This window comes from Crocuta crocuta, unplaced genomic scaffold (genome assembly GCF_008692635.1).
Source record: "Crocuta crocuta isolate KB4526 unplaced genomic scaffold, BGI_CrCroc_1.0 scaffold111, whole genome shotgun sequence".
Taxonomy (NCBI): domain Eukaryota; kingdom Metazoa; phylum Chordata; class Mammalia; order Carnivora; family Hyaenidae; genus Crocuta; species Crocuta crocuta.
Window position 1 is genome coordinate 4,044,952 of NW_027527611.1, and position 21,084 is coordinate 4,066,035.

At 55.5% G+C, this 21,084-nt stretch overlaps 1 protein-coding gene across 1 annotated transcript in view; it reads left to right on the forward strand.

The window, feature by feature from the left end:
- The window catches only part of ARHGEF10 (Rho guanine nucleotide exchange factor 10), a 94,699-nt gene that overhangs the window by 59,356 nt on the left and 14,259 nt on the right, over positions 1 to 21,084 (forward strand). The window contains exons 18-25 of the mRNA XM_077771650.1: positions 8,476 to 8,591; positions 8,954 to 9,081; positions 9,245 to 9,345; positions 11,012 to 11,133; positions 11,751 to 11,837; positions 13,548 to 13,738; positions 14,741 to 14,898; positions 19,403 to 19,545. Of these exons, the coding sequence (XP_077627776.1) occupies positions 8,476 to 8,591; positions 8,954 to 9,081; positions 9,245 to 9,345; positions 11,012 to 11,133; positions 11,751 to 11,837; positions 13,548 to 13,738; positions 14,741 to 14,898; positions 19,403 to 19,545 (1,046 nt within the window). The remainder of the gene's footprint in view (positions 1 to 8,475; positions 8,592 to 8,953; positions 9,082 to 9,244; positions 9,346 to 11,011; positions 11,134 to 11,750; positions 11,838 to 13,547; positions 13,739 to 14,740; positions 14,899 to 19,402; positions 19,546 to 21,084) is intronic.

Sequence of the window (21,084 nt, forward strand, 5' to 3'; positions counted from 1 at the left end):
CAAACTGATTATCACTGGGAGTAAGAACACTGATTGCTTCCAGAGGGGTGAGGCTTTCTTGGTCACAGGAGGGCCTCAGGGTGCTGGCAGCCCTACAGCCTGGATGGGTGGTGGTCACACAGGTGTCTGCACTAGCATTCCCTCCTGAGTGAATGGGTATGCATGTGTTTCTCTGCATGCATCCTTCATTTTATGGTCAAAGAAGAAAAGCTATGTAGGTCATGGGATATTGTTTTTTCATTTAATTTCTATATCGTCAATAAGTAAAAAATTTTTTAATGTTTATTTTTGAGAGAGAGACACACAGACAACTAGCAAGGAAGGGACAGAGAGAGAGGGAAACACAGAATTTGAAGCAGGCTCCAGGCTGCAGGCTCACAGAGCTTGACGCGGGGCTCAAATCCCTGAACCCAAAGATCATGATCTGAGCTGAAGTCAGGTGCTCAACTGACTGAGCCACCCAGGTGCCCCCACAGTAAATAAGTATTTTAAACATGGAGTATAATGACATGATTTAATTTTATTAAAATGGTTATACTACAAGCAAGCGTACCAGGAACTTTAAGTTTGACTGGAATGAAATGACCAGAGAGTATCTCTCTGCACATAGATCTTTCCCGTTAGCAGTATTTGCCAGAATTCACGAGCATCTTTGCTCAAAGAGTCATCAGGGATCATCCAGCTCATTCCCTCTAAGCTTTTGTGGGAAACGGAGCTTTCTGGGACATGAATGCCCCTTGTTCTCCCATTTGCCTAGGTTAGACAGTGAGGAGTCCCTGCCCTCTCGTCTAATGGGAGGCATCGTTCTGGAACCAAGTGGTAACTGTAAGAAGGTCAGAAGTAGGATGTTTTGATGACGGCAGATGTCACTTCCTTGAGTATCTGAGAGATGAACAATGTCATGACTTATGCATGTAATTAATCATAAAATAACCCTGTTTCAGCACCTCGGACAGCAGCACGATCATGTCTACCAGCCAAAGGTACCTGTTAAAGTGGAGTGTTCCTCTCGGCCACGTAGAAGTGATAGAGTACGGCAATAATGCAGGCGCTGGGGAAAACAGGTGTCCCCCGGTATGCCCACCCGAGAGCCTGGCGGTCGTTGCCAACGCTAAGCCAAGTAAGTGACACTTTTACTAACGTGCTTGTGTGTCGTGGGGCTGGCCTCCACACCGACCTAATAGACACTGTTTCCTTGGCCTCACCATGAATCCAAGGACCCAGGTAGATGGTCACGCTGTTGGCTGATATCGTCTTTGGTGCCTGTATTTTATGTTGCCTGGCAAGCATAGACAGAAGCCCATGGGACCCTCATCTTTGAGCTTGTCTCCACCGGTATGCACCCTGTGGGCTTGTGGGGAAGCCCCATCACGTGGGCACGTTCAGTCTCCCCAGGCTTGATTTCTGGTGTGTTCTGCATTTCCCACGTAAGCAGTTAGGGCTCTGGTTCCTGTCTCCTGGTTGTACCAAGTTGCCACACAGGACATCCTCGAGTGTGTGGACCTGGGTTTCAGGCTTGGCTCTGCACGGACCAGCTCGGGAAGGCCTTTCTCTCTTCCCCAGGCTCCTCGTGGAGGGGTTGCTGGGCTGTGTGCCTGACGAGGTGAGATGAGCCAAGGATGTCCTGGTAACTTTGGCAATGCTTCAACTGTTGTGTAATATTTATTACTAAACGGTGTTTTGGACTGTGGATTTTGGACTTAGCATAGTATTCATGACTTTCTTCTCCCCCCATGGCCTCCCAATCCAAATAAAGCCTGGCTGAGTTTCACTCCCTTGCTGGCCTCTGCCTGAGTTGTGGAGCACATAAAATACAGTGAACAGGGACTTTCAGTAAGCCTTTTTATACATGGAATGAATCTTTATATTAAATATTAATGCTTTTTAAAAGTGCTTATTTTGAACGAGAGATAGAGCATGAATGAGGGAGAGGCAGAGAGAGAGGGAGATGCAGAATCCAAAGCAGGCTCCAGGCTCCGAGCTGTCAGCACAGAGCCCTACACTTGGCTCGAACCCATGAGCTGTAAGATCGTGACCTGAGCCGAAGTCAGATGCTCAACCGATTGAGCCACCAGACACCCTAGGGATTGCTGCGTCTTGCAGGAGGGCTCGAAGATGGGTCAGTGTGGTGCCGCGTGGACTTCGGACCCTGAGATGCTGCTTCGTGGGGGGGGCCCTGGTTCCACCTTTGTCCTATGACCCTCTTGCTCTCGTGGCTTCTGTTACACGTGCGGTTGGACACCAGGAGAATGAAGCATTGGGTCAGAGAAGGAAAACAGAATCACCGCTAATTACTCAGTAAACTGTCTGTTTCTTGGAACAACGAAGAACAGAATGAAGGTCACTGGTAACATTTAGGTAACACCAGCGTCTCTGGGAGAAGGAGATAACGTGCCTGTCCGTCCATGGAGGAATCTGCCATCATTAACAGATTGTGGCCATAGAAGGGTTTGCTTGGGAATTCCCTGGTTGCAGCTTTCCAGATGGGAAGGCCTCCAGGAAGCAGTGTTCGCGGCCCTGGAGTCCTGGGAAGGGCGCCTTGCAGGGTCACCTCCCACCCTGGTGTCCCGGTTTCCTGACACTGACATTTAGTGATGTCAGTTCTGTGTTGCACATGTTGCTTGTTTCGGCATTAATGTTTTTATCATGGTGTCCCCTACGGTACAGCTCTCCCCCGTTACATGGACAGTGGGCATCACCTTGGCAGTGCCCTGTGGACAGACACCGCCCAGAGGCGGGGCGCTGGTTCAGGGGGCCCCACACGGACGTCTGTGGGAGTGGGTATTTGCTTGGCTCCTGGTTTAGGCTTACAGCTTTGCTGTGTGGACCTCAGTCCCGTGGCTTCCCTGTCCACGAGGGGATTTCCGTTTTTGCTCTAAGCTCTGAAAAGACCGGTGTGGAGTAAATGCATGCAGTGATTTAAATGCCTTCTAGATTAAAGATAATTTTTTTTAACAGATTAAAGTCTGTGAACCCCCTGTGTGTTAGAAGACTGAACTCAAGTCCCACTTCTCTGGGGTGATTTCAGGCTTCCGGGCAGTGGGTCTGGGCTCCTGAGTTCCAGAGGTGCGGGCAGGGAACAAGGCCCTGGCATGCATGTTCTGCAATGCGGAATCATCCCGCCAGGTCCAGACTCACCCAGGATTGAGGGCAGTCTGTTGTTGGGGCCGGGAAGTGAGCTGGTCCATGTGGCTAGTTTTCATGCAGATAAAACCGTGTCCCGTCCACAAGTCACAGTGCAGCGGGCCTGTGCCGTGGCTCAGAGTTTTTATAGAAAAGCTTCTGATTCGCCCACGTGGCTTTTGTTCCTTCTGAGTCTCTTGCATGTGTCATGCCTCAGATATTTTGAGGTAGGGATGATTGCGCTCCCTGGACAGCATGTGACTCTCCTGCTGCTGGAATGACTGTGCTCTGAATCCCAGCCCCAGAGACTTTGGTCTGTTATTCAGTGGCGGAGACAGAGTGTGGGCGTCACTGCCTAGCAACCTGCCTGGAGCTGCCGGCGTGGCCGCCGTCCGTGGGCCCCGGGAGCTGCGCATGCCTTGTCCCCAGAAGAGCCCCGAGCGGGATGTGCACCTGCTTTCCCCAGTTCGTCCCGTCACCTGTGACATGTTGGTGTTAACGTCTGCTCTCCCAGCCAGCGGCCTGCAGGCTGGAGCCCGTGGATGCGTGCAGGCATCCTCGGGACTCCGTGAATTGGTTACACAAACAGACCTTGTGAAGTTATTTCGCAAACTTGCGTGCTTTGTTGTGGGGTGACTGAAAGTCTTCGCTGGCGCTGTGAGTTGGGACTGGTGTCCGCAGAGCCGTTGCAGCCTCCCGCCCCTATGGCCTTGGGGGGCTTCTTACAGCCTGAGTGGGTTGACGGCAAAATGGATTTCCCTGTCGTCACAGACAAGGTGTTTTCTTTCTTTTGTTTTGTTTTGTTTTTTATTTATTTTGAGAAAGAGAGAACACACACACGCACAAGCAGGGGCGGGCAGGAGGGAGAGAGAGAGGATCTCAAGCAGGCTCCACATTGTCAGCTTAGAGCCCAACGGGGGCTCAGACTCACGAACAGTAAGGTCATGATCTGAGCCGAAATCAAGAGTCATAAGCTTAACCGACTGAGCCCCCCAGGCGCCCGGTGTTGTCCTTATGTAGGGTCCTGACAGCCTAGTTCTGTTCATCAGTGGACTCTAGAGCCCCCCCAGTTTTGGGGACTGTGCTAAGCAGAGCCCAAGAGGGGATGGGGGTGTCCCCTGGAAGAGACCCCCCCCCACCTCTTTATCCCAAGGAGAAGTTTTTCAGACATCGGGAGAGGTGGGTGCAGGCCAACCATGTTCCGGGGAGCGCGGAGCAAGTGCTCACGGTGCACGATTGTGTACAACTGTCACGTCGCTGTCCCAGAAGGTGAGGGGGAGAGTCAGCAGCTGGCTTGTCCGTCCTCGGGGAGACACAGGGCAGGCCTCCTGCTCAGCCACGGGACCAGCACCTGGAGCCTCGTGGCTTCTCGTGGGGTCACAGCAGACTTTGCAAAAGGAAACTGCCAAGGGAATGGGACGCCCGGCCGTGTCCTGGGCAGTGCGTGGTCAGGACGGCGGCTCCAGGGGACAAGCCAACCCTCACACCTGCCGTCAGGAACTCTGTACAGAGACGCAGGCAGCCACCATCTTCACCAGCCCGGCGTCCCCTCCGCTCACCAGGGTGTCGGCTGGGTGGCGAGGTGAGGCCCGCTCCGAGCACCCCACCTCCTCCTGCAGTCCGGCTGCGGAGGGGGAGGGCCTCTGGCAGTGGGCACGGCGTCCAGAACCAGGGAGGTGGGCCTGTCCTCGCTGTCATACGCTGAGACCCCAGCATCCGTGATTCTAAGGAGAAGGGATGTCCTCTGAACGGCCAGGGGCGGGACGGGGCGTAAAGTGCGCTGAAAACACGGCGAAGCAGGACGAGTGAACAAAAGGGTTGTGATCCTGGAACAGAAGTGAGCACACAGCAGGGGGCGAAGTGGGGCGCAGGGGCCCAGCTCCCGCTGCCCAGGGTGGGGGGCAGGGAAGTGTGCGCGCAGCCGGGGGTGTGTAGTGGGGGTGCAAGGGCCCAGCTCTGGCCGCCCAGGGTGGGGGGCAGGGAAGTGTGCGTGCAGCTGGGGGGGTGGAGTGGGGGTGCAGGGGCCCAGCTCCGGCCACCCAGGGTGGGGGGCAGGGAAGTGTGTGCGCAGACACGGGCGTAGCAGGGGTGCAGGGGCCCAGCTGCAGGCTGCCCAGGGTGGGGGGCAGGTGGGTGGCGGCTGTCCTTGGAAAACTCTAAACGGGAGCACATAGTGGGCTCATTCTGTTGAGCGTCTAAACAGGGGGCGCCTGGGGGGCTCAGTCTGTTGATCTCAGGGTAATGGGATCAAGCCCGTGTTGGGTTCCATGGTGAGCATGGAGCTTGCTTAAGTTCCTCTCTCTCCCTCTCTCTGCCCCTCTCCCCTCACTCACTCTTTCTCTCTCTCTCTCTGAGAAAAAAAGAAACACTAAACTCTGCCTTGGAAGGCTATGTCCTCCAGGACCCTTCGGGCCGGGGCATGGGGTCAGATTCTCTCTCGCTCTGGGGAGCGAGGGCCAGCCTGGTTTCCTGGGGTTGGTTCAGTGTGTGGGGCGGGGCCTCAAGGGGTGAGGGCTAATCCCGTGCTCCCCCCCCGTGTCTCTGCCTGCCCCACGTCGACGGCAGCCGCCACCGTCACCTGTGGGTGGGGACAGCACGGTGCCTGTGACACGTCAGCCCCTCCTGCTGCCTCCTTGTGCTCACTCCTGAGCAAGCGGCCAGAAGTGTCCGGAAGGTCAGAGGACAGGAGGGAGGAGCCCTACTCTAGTGAGGCTTTAATAGTTTGAAAAGCGCAGCACTTTTTAGGGCAAACGCTGCCACGGATGAAGGCATGTGTCCCTGACCCCTTGGTGACAGCAGCCACACGCCATGCCGTGGTGCTGGGGGCCCAGGACGCGGTGCGGCTCTCCCTGCACGGCGGGTATCTCCTGGCCCCTGTGCAGCCGTGGAGCGTGGAGGGGCCCCCTCTCCCCCGTCACAGACACAGGCCCCGCCGCCCGTCCCTGTCAGTCTCCTCCTGGAAGGCAGCTACGACCTGTCAGGGAAACTCACACGTCTTGTGTCCGAGTCCTCAGCCGGTGACAGATGACGACACATAGCCGTCAGCAGGGACCACCACCGCTGCTTTGTAGCGCTCCCCTAAATGTGTTCCTTCCGTCTCTGGTGCCCTGGGACGGAGCTCAAGGGAAGTTCTGAGGGAGTTAAGTAGCACCTGGTGGCTCCTGTGGTGGAACCCAGATGGCTTCCCCGAGAAAGTCAGGACGCGCTGGAGCCAGCGTTTGCGGGAGTGACCGCCTGGTTGAAGATGCACTGGTGAGACTGTTGTCTGTGTCCAGAGGCCCGGAGAGCCCTTCCCTTCTTGCTGATGTCAGAACATTTCAAGTACAAGTATCTGTGACCATTCCAGAAATGCACGTTGACATTGTTAGGCTTACCTCTCAGGTTCAGTTTAAAAAATTAGAGTTAAGTCCTAACTATGGATGGACTGTAAGAACCCCCATCACCCTGCTAGACGGCTGGGTTCCTTCTCTCCGAGCCGTGCCCTCCTTCCTGCCCCGCCACCCACCTCACTCTGCCTGCTGGGACCCCACAGCAGTGACCGCGGGGTGGCCGCGGGGCCCTGCGGTCCTGGCCGCCCAGGCAGGACGGCCTCTCTCCAGGAGGCGTTGGGCAGGGCGGCCCCCTGTGACCGGGGGGAGCGGTCCGTCCCTCCATTCCCAGCTCCACCACCTCCACTGAGCGCCCGCTGTATTTCCTGCCCGACGAAGAGTAGGGCCCACTCTGGGGGCCTCACCTCTCGTGTGCAAGTATCTTCATTATGGCGGCGGAAGCCGGAGTCTCAGTGAGTCCTGGCCTCTGAAATGCTACCTGACGGCGACACGGGACCTCAAGATCGGCGTGCCCGCCCCGCAGGTACTGCTGCCGAAGCATGTGCAGACTCCCCACACGTGCGAATGGTTCGCGGGCGTGCTCCCGGCGCCTTCAGCTCCTCCGTATGGGAACCATTTGCCTGATCTTCCCCAACGCGGAGGTCCTCTGATGGTGCCTACAGCTCAGGCTGTTAACAGATAGCTTTTGTGAATGAAGGCTGCCCCCCGTGGACTCCTGTGACAGTGGGGTCCTCCCGCAGGACAGAGGCGGCTGCCACCCATGTCATAGTCACTCGTGATGGAGCATTGAGGGAGCTCCCAAGTTCCCCTGATTTAAAGTCCTGCTCAGTCTCCCTTCCCATTCAGCAGCAGGATCTGTGCTGCTTTTAGACAGAAAAGAAAACACTGGAGGAGTGGACAGGGTGGGGTTTGTGCTGATGGAGGACGTGGTCGTGGTCCACATACAGGCAGAACCCACACAGGTGCCCGGCTGTCACTCTGGAGGGCGCGCGTGATGTCACAGGTGCCTGGTTCTGTGACTCAAGGTGACCCATGATGTCGCACATGTACAGTAGAAACAGGACAAGCAGTCCGTGCACAATACAGATGTGCACATCAGCGTGGGTGGGAGGGTGCACTGTCCCTGCTGCACACGAGAGTGAGGTGGGAGGGGCTCCCGAGTCCTGCTGCTGGGGTCCCACAGGGAAGATACAGCCTGGCCCCAGAGACTCCCTACCCCAGCAAGAGTCCTGTCTGTGACCTTGTTCTTCACGTTGGTGATAGCGCACCGGGGAGCCCATTCTGATGTTGGATGACCTTAGTTATTGGAGATTTGGTTTGGGTTCAGTGCTGTTTCTAGATACTTTTTACAGCAATGATATCAACAGCGCTTAGCGCCCAGAGTGGTAAACCGTCCGTCAGACCCAGAGTGTGAGCTGTTCCATGAAAGAACCCACCGGAGAGTGTGAGCTGTTCCACAAAGTAACTCACCGGAGAGTGTGAGCTGTTCCACGGAGTAACTCATTGGAGAGTATGAGCTGTTCCACAAAGTAACTCACCGGAGAGTGTGAGCTGTTTCACGGATTAACTCACCGGAGAGTGTGAGCTCTTCCACAAAACAGCTCACCAGCTTGGGTCACAAAGTTGAGGTCATGAAAGACAAACACCCAAGGAAAGGGCCTAAATTAGAAGAGAGTTAAGGAGACCACAGCAGCTGAGTGCGCATGGGGCCACAAATTGGGTGCACGGCCACAGGTGACGTGAGTGGGGAGGCTGCAGGTCACTTAAAGGGCTCCGTCCATGTGGGTTCTGTGAGATCAGAGCACCCCAAGATGCTGGGTGCAGGGTGTACGTGAGTGTGTCTTTTCTCTAAGTCTGAAATCATTCCACAATTTAAAGTTAGAAAAGGAAAGACCACCAAATGCTTGTAAGTACCCACTTTTTAAAAATTCTAAATAGGCCAGAATCTTCATTTTAGTGCTTTCTTCCCCCCAGCACGGGCCCGGGCGCGGCCTGAGACGCGTGCCACTCGCTTGTTTTGCAGACCAGGTGTACGTGGGGCCGGGACAGCTCTATCGGGATTTGCAGAACCTCCTGCATGACTTGAATGTCGTCGGCCAGATCTCGCAGCTGATCGGGAACCTCAAGGGAAACTATCAGGTAATAATCGAAGACCCGTGACTCACAATTCTTCTGTCACTTCTAAGTCCTGTCAGAGCGCGGCCACGCCTCCGGGCCCCACCAGACGTGAGAAGTACTGTGGTTTTAGAACCGGTCCGGCGGCATGTTTTCTCCCGTTTCTGGGGAGGCGGGGGGGCGGAACTATTTCAGGGTCACTTTCCTTCCCTTGCTCGTGGACTTGAGTAGCAGCCCCCTTAGAAACGTCTCAGCCAGACCTCCAGGCGCCCGAGCCCCGGGGGTTTGTGCTCAGAACCCGGCGTGAGCGTTCGTGTCTCCTCACCCCGTGCGCCGGCCCCACCTCGGCAACATGTTTAACACGCACGTGTGGGTTTCATTTGCAGAACTTGAACCAGTCAGTGGCCCACGACTGGACGTCGGGTTTACAGAGGCTCATTCTGAAGAAGGAAGAGGAGATCAGGGCCGCGGACTGCTGCCGGATCCAGTTACAGCTGCCCGGGAAGCAGGACAAGTCAGTGGTGACCTGCGGGAGCCTGGCCGGCCCGGGAACCAGCCCTCTGTCGTTAAGCCTGCCTGCTCGGTCCGGCGATGGCGCCGGGCGGCCGGGCCCGGACGCGACCTCCCAGGATGCCGCACACCGCCTGAGACGAACACCTTCCCCCTGTCCCTGGCAGGTCCGGGCGGCCCACGTTCTTCACAGCCGTGTTCAATACGTTCACGCCCGCCATCAAAGAGTCCTGGACCAACAGCCTGCAGATGGCCAAGCTGGCGCTGGGTGAGCATGGGGCGCGGTCACACGGGAGGCCGTGCGTGTGCGCCGGTCCTCTGACTCTCTGTGACGGTGAAACACGTACCTGAGAGGGTTGAGGCCACGGTCGAGAATGACCTCACGATGGATTCGTCCCTTCACCTGAGAGAATGTTTTTATTTTTTTTTTAATGTTTATTTATTTTTGAAGGAGAGACGAGTGTGAGCAGGAAAAGGGCAGAGAGAGAGGAAGACAGTCTGAAGCAGCTCCAGGCTCTGAGCTGTCAGCATAGAGCTGGACACGGGGCTCGAACCCACGATCTGCAGAATCATGACCTGAGCCCAAGTTGGGTGCTAAACTGACTAAGCCACCCAGGTATCCCCGAAAGAATGTTTTTAGACAGGAAAAACTGGCCCCAGGATGAGTAATTTTTTAAGACCTCTACGCTGTAGTTTAGGGATCAATGAAAAAACTAAGCACTCTCTCTTATCGTAACAAAACGTTGAGCTCAGCTGAAACCGTCAACTCGGGCAGTCAAGGCCTGTGAGTCTGTGGCCCAGGCGTCGGGAGCCGGGTCTGGTCCAGCCGTGGTTCCCCTCCCCAACCTGGGAGAAAGTGCGGGTCGACACCAAATCGTCACTCAGCTGTCCTCCAGCAAGAAAAGGAAATCCCGTAGTTTGATCCGAGAGGAAGGGACTTCATGGTTACTTTCTTGCTCCTTTGTCCACGGCCTTGCTGTCTCTCGATCCACATATCAGGCAGACCTCTCTCTCTAGACCTGCGTAGGTAGATGTGTGTGACTTACACACACGGGTCTGTCGCTCAGCTCACACTGCATATTGCGTGTGTGTGCAGTTCTTTTTGAGACGCAGTCTGTTAAATGAAAATAAAATACAGAAGAGAATCGGGCCCTCGTAGTGCTCACCCCCCAGGAGCTGTGATCAGTGACGGGCCCTCGCCCTGCCTCTCTTCCTCATTAATCTCATGCTTTATCAGGCCAGGCTCCTCGGCGAGTCCCCAAGCCGGGAAGCGGGCTGACCCTGGAAATGAGCTCCCTGTGTCTTTAAGAGCTTTCATTATGAATGCGAAGCTGAGACGGGCAACTTGCTTTATAGCAAAGTTTTTCTTCGTTTTCTCTTTTTTTTTTCCGTACTATTGTACCGTGTCAGAGACCGTCCCACTGTATCTGTGGTATTTTAATCTAAACATCTCAGTTGCTTAAAAAAAAAGGTCAAGGAAAACAGCTCTAGGTGCTTTACAAGCGATATTTCTCAGCCCGTTGCCTCAGCGCAGTTGGGGGGAGCAAATAGGAATGGGATGGACACGCTTTCTCAGAATAAAGCAGTGAATGTACTGCTTTTCCCTTGAGGAAAGATCGTGCTGTTTTCCAGAGACAAATATTAGCTCTGTAGCCTCCTCAGGACGGGAGGCCGGGGTCCAGGGTCTGCGGGGGATGGACAGGAGGCCCGGGTCCGGGGTCTGCGGGGGACGGACGGGAGGCCCGGGTCCAGGGTCTGCGGGGGACGGACGGGAGGCCCGGGTCCGGGGTCTGCGGGGCCGGAGGCCGGGGGCTGGGGTCTGCGGGGGACGGACGGGAGGCCCGGGTCCGGGGTCTGCGGGGGATGGAGGCCCGGCCCCCAGGAGGCCGCGGCAGCTCAGTGCTGTCCTTCCCGCCTCTCTGACCCGACCGCAGAGGAGGAGAATCACATGGGCTGGTTTTGCGTGGAGGACGACGGGAATCAGATTAAGAAGGAGCGACACCCCCTCCTCGTGGGACACATGGCAGTGACAGTGGCCAAGCAGCAGGAGTTCAAGGTGACGGCGGGTGGGCCGGGAGGCAGCGCCCACGCTGTCGCCCCAGGTCAGCTGCGGTCACCCCACCGCTTCTCCAGGGCTCTGTCACTGGGGACCGTTTAGGACGTCCGAGCACGAAGTCGGCCCACCTGGTGCCGGGGCGCTCTCGCCGCGCCGTTAGGCCTCCAGGGCGCGCGGCTCCCACCGCCAGGGGCGTGTGGCTCTGCTGCCCCGTGCTTGGTGGCACCAGTTCCCTCCGTGGGTCCAGGCAGAAGCCCCGCGTTTGCCTGAAGGCTGCGCCCGTTTGCACCCACCAGCCCAGGTCGAGGGCCGTTTTGTTTGTGGTCCCTGCTGCCTGTGGAGGCCCCGCGGCGGGTGCTTCGGGGACACGGGGACGTGTGTGTGTGAGAAGCGAGGAAGCACGTTTCTACTTCTCTGTCTCGGCCGACNGCTCCTTAGGGGTTTGGCTCCAAAAAGCAGATTTCCATCCATTGTTCTTTCCCATTCTAATCTCTAGTAAGTAATCACCTGCAGTTTGTGTGTCTAAATGTCACAAGTCTGTCGTCTGCTCAAGGTACCACGTTGTCTGACGGCTCCCACCCCCGTTAAATGCGGGCGTTTGATTACATTCCCATTAGATCGAATGCGCCGCCTACAATCCGGAGCCCTGTGTGAATAGTGAGGTCCAGCCAGATTCGTCGTCCACGGCGCACGGTTTCCTGTGGGTAAGACGCGCTGCGTGTCTATGACGCGGGTCCCTGAAGGATTGGTGTCCATGCGCCCTGTGATGAGAACTCGTAGGTTTGAAAGGTTCAGACTTAGACGGCGCAGCCCGTGTGTGCTAGGCTGTGTTTATAAACAAAGAAGTCAGGAACCAGGACGGGGACCGAACGCTTCTGGAAAAGATGTGCGATTTAGGAATTAGAATGTCCCTGCCTTTTCTTTTTCATCTAAAACTTTACCAGATTAGATTCAACAAGCTTATCTAATATGAGAATAAGTATCCCTTCAATTTTGGTGGTTAAATTGCATGAGATTTTTTTCCCCCTTCCAAGGCATTGCTGGCTGTTTTTACACTGGAAACTTAGCAATTGAAGTTAATTTGTTCCAAGTGAAATACCGCATTTGAATCACGCTGCAGTCGAAGCAGGCGTTTCTGGTTCCTGCAAACCAGAGCGCGTCCCCCTGCATTGCGTTGTGAGGTCTCCGGTGCCCCCTTCCCTGTGCCCCCAGGCCTCCCCCCCGACGGGCGCCCTGCTGCCCCACAGCCGGCGCCTGCGCGTGGTCAGTGCCCTCCCTGAGTGTGCGCAACGGGCCGCCTCATTAACTGGCCGTTCTGTGCACCCTGCAACCAAGGACGGGACGGGCTTCTCTCCCTCAGGTTTTCGAATGCTAAGAGAGTTTTTCCATCAATCAGACGTGGAACTGGTGCTCCATTCCCTCCTGGTCACACCCCGTCCCCACCGGCCAGCGCAGGGCCAGGCCGTGGCTCCAGTCCCCTGGACGGCCGTCAGAGCAGGACGCTTGCCTGCAGCGTGGAGACCCTGCATCAGGGTCAGGGGACTGAGGGAGCATTCGCAAAGCTGGCGCGAAGGAGCAAGGGTCCGGGAAGCCTAAACACCCCCTCCTGTGGCCGGCCTTCCCCCCCAGGACCTCTCGAGCCCTGTGCTGTCGTTTCTTCCATGAACGAGCCCACTCTTCCCACTCAAACAACAGTTTAACTTTGGGGCACCTCTGACTCCATCTCAGGTCCTGACCTCATGGATCGTAAGTGAGTTCGAGCCCCACATCAGGCTCTGTGCTGACAGCTCAGAGCCTGGAGCTGCTTCGGATTCTGTGTCGGCCTCTCTCTCTGTCCCTCCCCTGATCACACTCTCTCGCTATCAAAAATAAAAACAATAAAAAGACCCAACAGTTTAACTTCAAGTTGGAAACGAAGTTTGCCGAGTGTGTTCAGCGACCGGGCACACAGGTTCGCAGGCCCCCCACGGTGACAGTGGTGTCACAGATACGGGCACACTGCCTCGCGTGCGCACGCCGGCGACCCCGTGGGGAGGCGTTCGGGCGCTGCCCCGTCTTCAGCACTCGTTTTCCTAGGTGAGCATTAGTGTTAAACCGCTCAGAGTCGGTACTCACCCATATTTAGACTCTGAATGGTGCCTGAGCAGCCGTCACCTGTAGTGCTGGGATGTGGCTTCTCAGGGATGGAAATGCACGTCATAAAAAGCCAAACTCTGCTCTTGTTACGAAAAGTAACTGCGACAGTAGCCCCATGAGTTGAAAAGAAACAGCGCTGGCATCAGATTAGGTGCCCGTGACCCTCCTAATCGCGATGGTCCTTGCGGGCACATCAATTCTCCTGGCCGCCACGGAGTGTCAGGGCTCCGCGGCTGTGGAAGTCTCCAGCCGCCCCTCTCCCCCCACCCCTGCCTCAGATCGGAAGCTGCACCAGCCAGATGGGCCAGATCGCCATCGTGTCCTTCCAGAGCTCCAGCCCCAAAGTCATCGAGTGCTTCAACGTGGAGTCCCGGACCCTGTGCATGGTGTTCATCCCCGCGGAGCCTGGGGCCGCGGCCGGGAGGGCGCCGGGCGTGCCCACCATCTGCCTGGGCACCGAGGAGGGCAGGTGAGCCCGCTCGTGCCGCTCCCAACCAGGAGCTGACGGCCACCTGCTCCGTCTGTTGGAGGGGACGCTGCGCAGCGGGAGCGCCTGGTGCCGCTGCCCTGGGACACGGCTAGCCAGCGCGCCCGCGGGAATGACACAGGGACCACAGCGCTGCCTGCCGCCTTCCCCTGACCCGTGCCTTCTTTTTTTTTTTTTTTAAAGATTTTTATTTATTTCTAGGAGAGAGAGAGAAAGACAGCGTGAGCAGGGGAGGGTCAGAGGGAGAGGGAGTCACAGACTGAAACAGGCTCCAGGCTCCGAGCTGGCAGTCAGCACAGAGCCCGACGCGTGGCTCGAACCCACGAACCGCGAGATCATGACCTAAGTGAAAGTCGGACGCTTAACCGACTAAGCCACCCAGGCGCCCCATGACCCGTGCCTTCTGATCCCTGCTTTTAAAAGTACTTTTCTGTCCATATTTTGGAAAAAAACAGGGCCAGAGTCTGTGCCATAAACGTATTGAATACAGACACCTTTTAAAGGAAAGTAAAAATGATTTTCCTGATGTGAAGCTTCAAGTTAGGTCAGAAGAAGTAATTTTTTAAGATTGGTCAGTATTAACCCAGAATTTCAACTTTGAAATAAAGGGAAGAGGGGCGCCTGGGTGGCTCCGTCGGTTGAGTGTCCGACTTCAGCTCAGGTCATGACCTCCTAGTTCGTGGGTTCTAGCCCCGCATCGGACTCTGCTGACAGCTCAGAGCCTGGCGCCTGCTTCACATTTTGTCTCCCTCTCTCTCTGCCCCTCCCCCACTCATACTCTATCAAAAGTAAATAAACGTTTAAAAAATTTTAACAAAAAAATAAAGGGATGAGAGCAGCAGCAGCATTTCTGCCCAGGGTGGGAGGTGGGAGGAGCGGGAAGGGGTGGGGCATCATGAGCACATGGGGACACGTGCATGAAGAGATGAGGCTCCCCTCCCATCCCCAGCAAATGCACTGACAAGGTTCGTTCTTCTCTTGAAGCATCTCCATTTACAAGAGCAGCCAGGGCTCCAAGAAAGTGCGTCTGCAGCACTTCTTCGCCCCCGACAAGTCCACGGTCATGAGCCTCGCCTGCACGCCCCAGAACCTGTATGCTGGCCTGGTCAACGGGGCCGTGGCCGTCTACGAGAAGGCGGAAGGTAATTGCGTCTGCGCTGCGCGCACGCGTCCTATGGCCGAGTCTGGGGGTGCTGTGGGTTTCAGGGTCACATCCCCGTCAGCACTTACCCAGCTGGTTCCGGGCACGTGTGGCTTTCCCAGCCCCGACAGGAGCACCGCCAGCCGCACGGGAGGAGTTGATTCAGACGACCGTGTCCTGGCGACTCCCACGGGCCACCAGCTACCGCCCTCAGTGCGCGTCCCTCTTCCCCCAGCCACCCCGGGCCTCCCCCAGCGCCGTGAGGCTCTCTTCCCCTGGGGAGGTGACTGCAGGCTGCCCCGGGGAGCGGCTGCTCGGGGTCGTCACCAGCCCACCAGCCCGGCCAGTGTTCCGGTGGTTCAGCGACAGCAGTGGGGCGAGTGGGCATCCCCCTCGCTGGGCCCCCCAGGCCGTGACTCTCCGAGGCAGGGGCAGGGCCTCCCGTTCACGCCGGCTCCTGCCATGCTCACTTTATGGACCGTCCCTCTTTGCGGAAGCTCTTGTCTTCAAGGGCCTCCTCCCACCTCCCCCCTGGCCAGCCGGCCTCCCCGCACCTCTGGCCCCGGGTTGACAGGGATGCGCGATTCCTGCCCCGGGGCCACAGAGGTAAGACGGAGCGTCTCAGCTGATGGCTCGGGCGCCATAGTGAACGCCACGGAGTGGGGCCTGGCCGGGGTCCTGGGGAGAGTCGCTTTCTGCTGCAGAGGGCGCAGCCTCACCGCAGGACCCGGTCCTCGCGCGGCGGAGGAGCGCGAGCTCTGGGACGTCGGCCTTGCAAGGGCGCTGATCCCGTCGCGGCCCCGCCTGACACCGTCTCACTGAGGGACGCCCTACGCACCCCACCCTCCCCGGTCCCGGCGGCTTGCACATCCAGGCTGGAGGGTTTCTGCGGCACGTGGCCGCCCCCGTGCCAGTTAGGTCCCCAGGGAGGAAAGCACCTGGCACAAGTAATACGGCATATTTACCCAAAGGATCAAGTGCGTGGAAGCCAAGGGCTGAATCTGCTTTAGGAAGGGGGGCTGCCAGGGTCCTCCAGGACCCGTTCTGTTCCTGACCCTGCTTGCCTGTGGTCCCCCCGCCCGGGCTCCACACCACTCTCAGTCACCATCTCAGGGACAGTCTGAGTGTTGCTGGTTCAGGGGACCCTGAGCTGGTCACCAGCGGCTGCAGGTGGGCGCGGGTCCCACTCCTCGCACCCAGGGGAGGAACAGAACAGTACGCAGAGGCGAACGCCTCTCGCGGCAGCCAGAGTGCCAGGGGGGCTGGGGTCAGAGCCGTGTGTGGGAAGGCCGTGGAGCCCAGCCTGGGGGTGCCCGTCCTTCCCGCGCTCCGCCAGGGGCCGGGCCTCCACGGGTCCCCAGGAGGGACACGGGCTGGAAAAGCAGGAAGCAGGTGTCTGCACCCCTCCCGAGGGCCGTGGAGTTTAGCGGGTTTAGGGCGGGGCAGTGCCTCGGGGAGGGAGGACCAGTTGTACTCAGAATTCAGTACACATCTATTTCAGCTCCTATGAGCATCACCACGGGATTGCTCTGCCTTCTCCATCGTCTTCGTCGGCTTGGGTGGCACGGCTCCCTCGAGTTCTTGCTGTTGCTCTGGGAGACATTATGTTTCACGGGAATGATTAACGATTTGAAAGTCTGCAGTTCCGTAATTTCAGTGTGACAGACCAGGTTTCCTCAGTTGACCTGGGGTGTTGATGTCCATTTCTTCCAGCGCTGTGAACGTATCCAAGGTTTGTTTTTAATTGGGGCCAGGTTAGACCTTTTGTTTCCTGCCTTTATCGGGATGCAGTTGACGTGACAGGGTGCACCTTTAAGGTGCCGGGTGGCCCACCTCCTCCTGTGCCTCCCCCCCCACCCCCCGGGCCTCNNAGAACCACCAGTCTGTGTTCTGTTCCTGTGGATGAGCGTCTGCATGTGAGGGAGATCGTGTGGTCTTTGTCTTTGTCTGACGTGCCTCCTACACTGTGAGTGGTAGGATTTCCTCATTTTTTATGGCCAAATGATATTCCGTTGTGTGTATAGCATGTCTCTGTCCTTTCACACATCGGTGGATGCTCGGATCTTCTCCGTGTCTTGGCGATTGTGAATAATGCTGTGTGAACATGGGGTGCACGTTACTGTGCAAGTTACTATTCGCGTTTCCTTCGGGTCAGTGCCCAGAAGTGGGACGGTGGGTCGTAGGGTAGTTCTGTTTTTAATCTCGAGGCCCCTCCACACCGCCCTCCAGAGCAGCTGCGCCAGTGTGCGTTCCCACCAGCAGTGCGCAAGGGTCCCCTTTTCTCTGCGTCCTCGCAACGCCTGCCGTCTCTGAGGATACCCCTCTCACAGGTGTGCGAGGTCTCACACTGCGCCTCCACTCCGTTTCTCTGATGGTGAGTGGTGCTGACCAGGAGTTCTCGCGCCTGTTGGCCGCGTGAATGTCGTCTTTGGAGAGAGGCTCTTCACCCTGTGGTGTTCCCGGAGGTGTGAGGACGTGCCTGGCTGGAGGCAGGAAGGCTGCTTCTCAGCCAGCCCCTGCTGCAAGCATTTGACTTTTCAGGGAGTTTGAGATCTGGAATGTCCCGTAGGAAATTTCCAGATTTTTAAGTCTGGGCTTAAAATGTCATCGGCATGTGTTTGCACCCAGCTGTGGTTGGACAGCCTGGTAGAGAACTCGGGTCTGGAGGGAAGACTCCAGAAAGAGGCTGTCCCCAGACAGGTGGTACATTGGCTGGAGCTGACGCCCGCACCCCGGGGACCGACGTTGTGCCCTCCCCCGCGGCCCCCAGAGGACTTTGTGCACAGGGTCTGTAGAAGGAGTAACTGAGTTGCTCGGAAAACAAAGTTCATTGTTCGAAGTTAATCCTGAACCAAAATAACATGACTGCGGCGGGTGGCAGATTGGTGTGGCAGCCGCCCAAGGGGCAGGGACCGTGGGGCCAGGGCGGGGGCAGTGGGGAGCCACAAGCCCTGCTCTCTCAGTCCCGTGCGGATGTTGGGGAAAATCGTGTCTCCGCTCTGACCCTATGATCCCATCAAAAGTGGAGACCATGGTGTCTCAAAGGGCTGTGAGTCCCAGACGAGAAGGCCTGTGTGCTTTTGTGTGTTCGTTTGTGTGTACATGTGAATGCTAGTTTGTACTCGTGTGTGCATGTGTCTGTAACCACGCGACGATACCCAGTGTGGATTTTACAAATGATTTTACCGGTGACTGTCTGCTGGAGCCAATAATTGTCCTGTGTCTCTTGGCCTAAGTGCAAGATAAAAGCATTTCCATGCAAGTTGAATTAAACTTGACAGTGTGCCACGGAATTCAGAGCTTGCCTTCTTGCCTCTCAGTGTCCCCACAACCTCAGCTTCAGTGATTCGTAAAGAGGGATTGGCTTGAAAGGTTCGATGCTTCAGATCCAGAACATGGAAGCCAGAACTCAATTCGGAGCCAAGACCTTGCCGTCATCCCAGAGAAAGCTCGTTCTGATTAGAAAGTCAGAGGTGCTGGCGGATTAACCGTTAAATGTTTTTAGGCACGATGACTTCATTAACGGTTGGTTTGAAAATCGAAGAGTTTATTTTAAATTTTCATAGGACAATTACGTAGTCACATTGAAAACTATGCCAAGTCTTGCTTTACATGTTTTTGTCGCTGTCCAAGTTGCTTGTGGACTCACACTTGATATGAAGTATGACCGGCCTCATCCGTAGAGCCTTGAAAATACTTGGGGCGCCTGGGTGGCTTAGTCGGTTAAGCGTCCGACTTTCGCTCAGGTCATGATCTCGCGGTTCGTGGGTTCGAGCCCCGCGTCGGGCTCTGTGCTGACTGCCAGCTCAGAGCCTGGAGCCTGTTTCAGTCTGTGACTCCCTCTCTCTCTGACCCTCCCCGGCTCATGCTGTCTCTCTCTCTCTCTCCTAGAAATAAATAAAAATATTAAAAAAATAAAAAAAATAAAAAAAAAAAAGAAAATACTTGCAAAGCTAGTATTTCATTAGTGCCTGCGTTTCAGGAACAGAGCAAGCGAAAGTTTCTCACCTCAGTTCTGACTTACTGTTTTAATTCAGGGAAGTCACGGTCTGTCCTGATAATACAGGATGGAGATCATGGGAAATCTCAAAAGTAAGAGCAGGCGGTGGGCAGTGTGAACATTGGCCTGCGCCATTTTGATGCGGATCCTTCTCCTGGCAACTGAGTCATTTCCTGCATTAGCTTTGTGGGTAACAGGACATACTACACGCCTGGTTGCCAGCACTGTGCTGAGCTCATCGATCGCATCATCACACCTCACTGTCACAGCAGCCTCACGGGCGGTTACTCTGGGACAGGGAGCAGAGGGCCGGGCCGGGGTCACGACCTTGCTCTGGGCTCTGTCCCCGCGCTTTTGCCTCATGGAAATGGCGCGCTTGGAGCTCTAGACCCCCGGAGCCAAGCGCACGCATCACGATTACCTGTTACTTAAAATGACCCAGGATCCTTTTCCCAAGTCCCTGTGCACAGATAACTGAATTTGAAAGTAAATTTTTTTTTTTAAGATGGGTCCTGGAATCCTGAACCTCAGAAAGTGATAAAACTGGGCGTCCTGCCTGTTAGAAGCCTCATCATGACGGAGGACACATTATGGGCAGCTTCTGGAGGTCAAGTTTTTACCATCAGCACCGAGACCCACACAATAGAGGTAAGCCCCTTGAGTGCACGGCACGGAAGAGAGACACCTCAGGGCTGGCCCCAGTCCGCCTCCAGTGCTGGCGGCCAGAGGGCCTGTGGCTCGTAGCTGATGCGGCAGCCTCTCGCGTGTGGCCCTGCAGAGGGAAAATGCCTCCTAGATTTGTCTGGGAAAGACCAGATTAACTAGATGACTCAGCTAACCGCCCTCTAGCCTTGTGTCCATGGAAGAACTGTCCATTGTTTACCTGCAATTAATACAAACACATCACTTTAAAAAGTGTGTTCAGGGGCGCCTGGGTGGCTTAGTCGGTTAAGCATCCAACTTCGGCTTAGGTCATGTTCTCACGGTTCGTGGGTTCAAGCCCCTCGCTGGGCTCTGTGCTGGCAGCTCAGAGCCTGGAGCTGCTTCAGATTCTGTGTCTCCCTCTCTCTCTGACCCTCTCCTGCTCACACTGTCTTTCTCTCAGAAATAAATAAAACATTTAAAAAAATTTTTTTTAATAAAAAATGTGTTCAGTATGAACATAAAAGAGAGTCTTCAAGGACATGGGGAAACTTGACATATGATCGAAGTAGCCTTTTCCAATCAACGCAATACTTGAATTATTCCATAAAGGATCAGGAGACAACTGGCAATGTGAAAATGTGGAGCCGGGCCCTGGGCCCTGAGTCTTTATTCTTCTAAACATACAGATGGAGGTAATTTTAAGACATAAACAAAGCCATAAACTTAGATAGAAAGCAGTAGAATGTTCTCATTACTTTGCAGCGGGAGAGATTTTCCAAGCATGACACATACCTAGAAGTTGCCATAATAAAGAAAACAATAAAATTTGATACAGTTTTAGAACATTTTTTGTGCACGTTTAACAAGTGTATGTTTGTATAGAAAGTTTTGTAAATGAAAATGGAGAAAACATATGCCACGTCTGTGACTAAGAGTTAATGTTCTTAGCATAAAGTGAATTCTTATTAATTTTACGAGAAAGAGGCCCAGCTAATAAAAAATGTTCAGAGGACATAAGAAGGCAGCTCAGAGGGACGCCTGGGTGGCTTAGTTGGTTAAGTGTCCAACTTCAGCTCAGGTCATGTTCTCGTGGTTTGTGGGTTCAAGCCCCGCTTTGGGCTCTGTGCTAACAGCTCAGAGCCTGGAGCCTCTTTCAGTCTGTGACTCTCTCTCTCTCTGACCCTCCCCTGCTCACACTGCCTCTCTCTCTCTCTCAGAAATAAATAAAACATTAAAAAAAAAAAGGCAGCTCAGAGAAAAACACAAATAGGGTAATAAACTAAAAATTGTACAATGCACAGATATGTGTGTGTCTGTATACCCAGCCAGTATACTCACACATGTTTACCTGTGCATACAGGCACCTGTGCATTAGCCTTATCGATAAAAAGTGCTTATTGTAATAAGCCATTTTTCAGGGTGCATGGATGGCTCAGTTGGTTAAGTGTCTGACTTCGGCTCAGGTTATGATTCTGCAGTTAGTGGGTTCGAGCCCCGTGTCGGGCTCTGTGCTGACAACTAGCTCAGAGCCTGGAGCCTGTC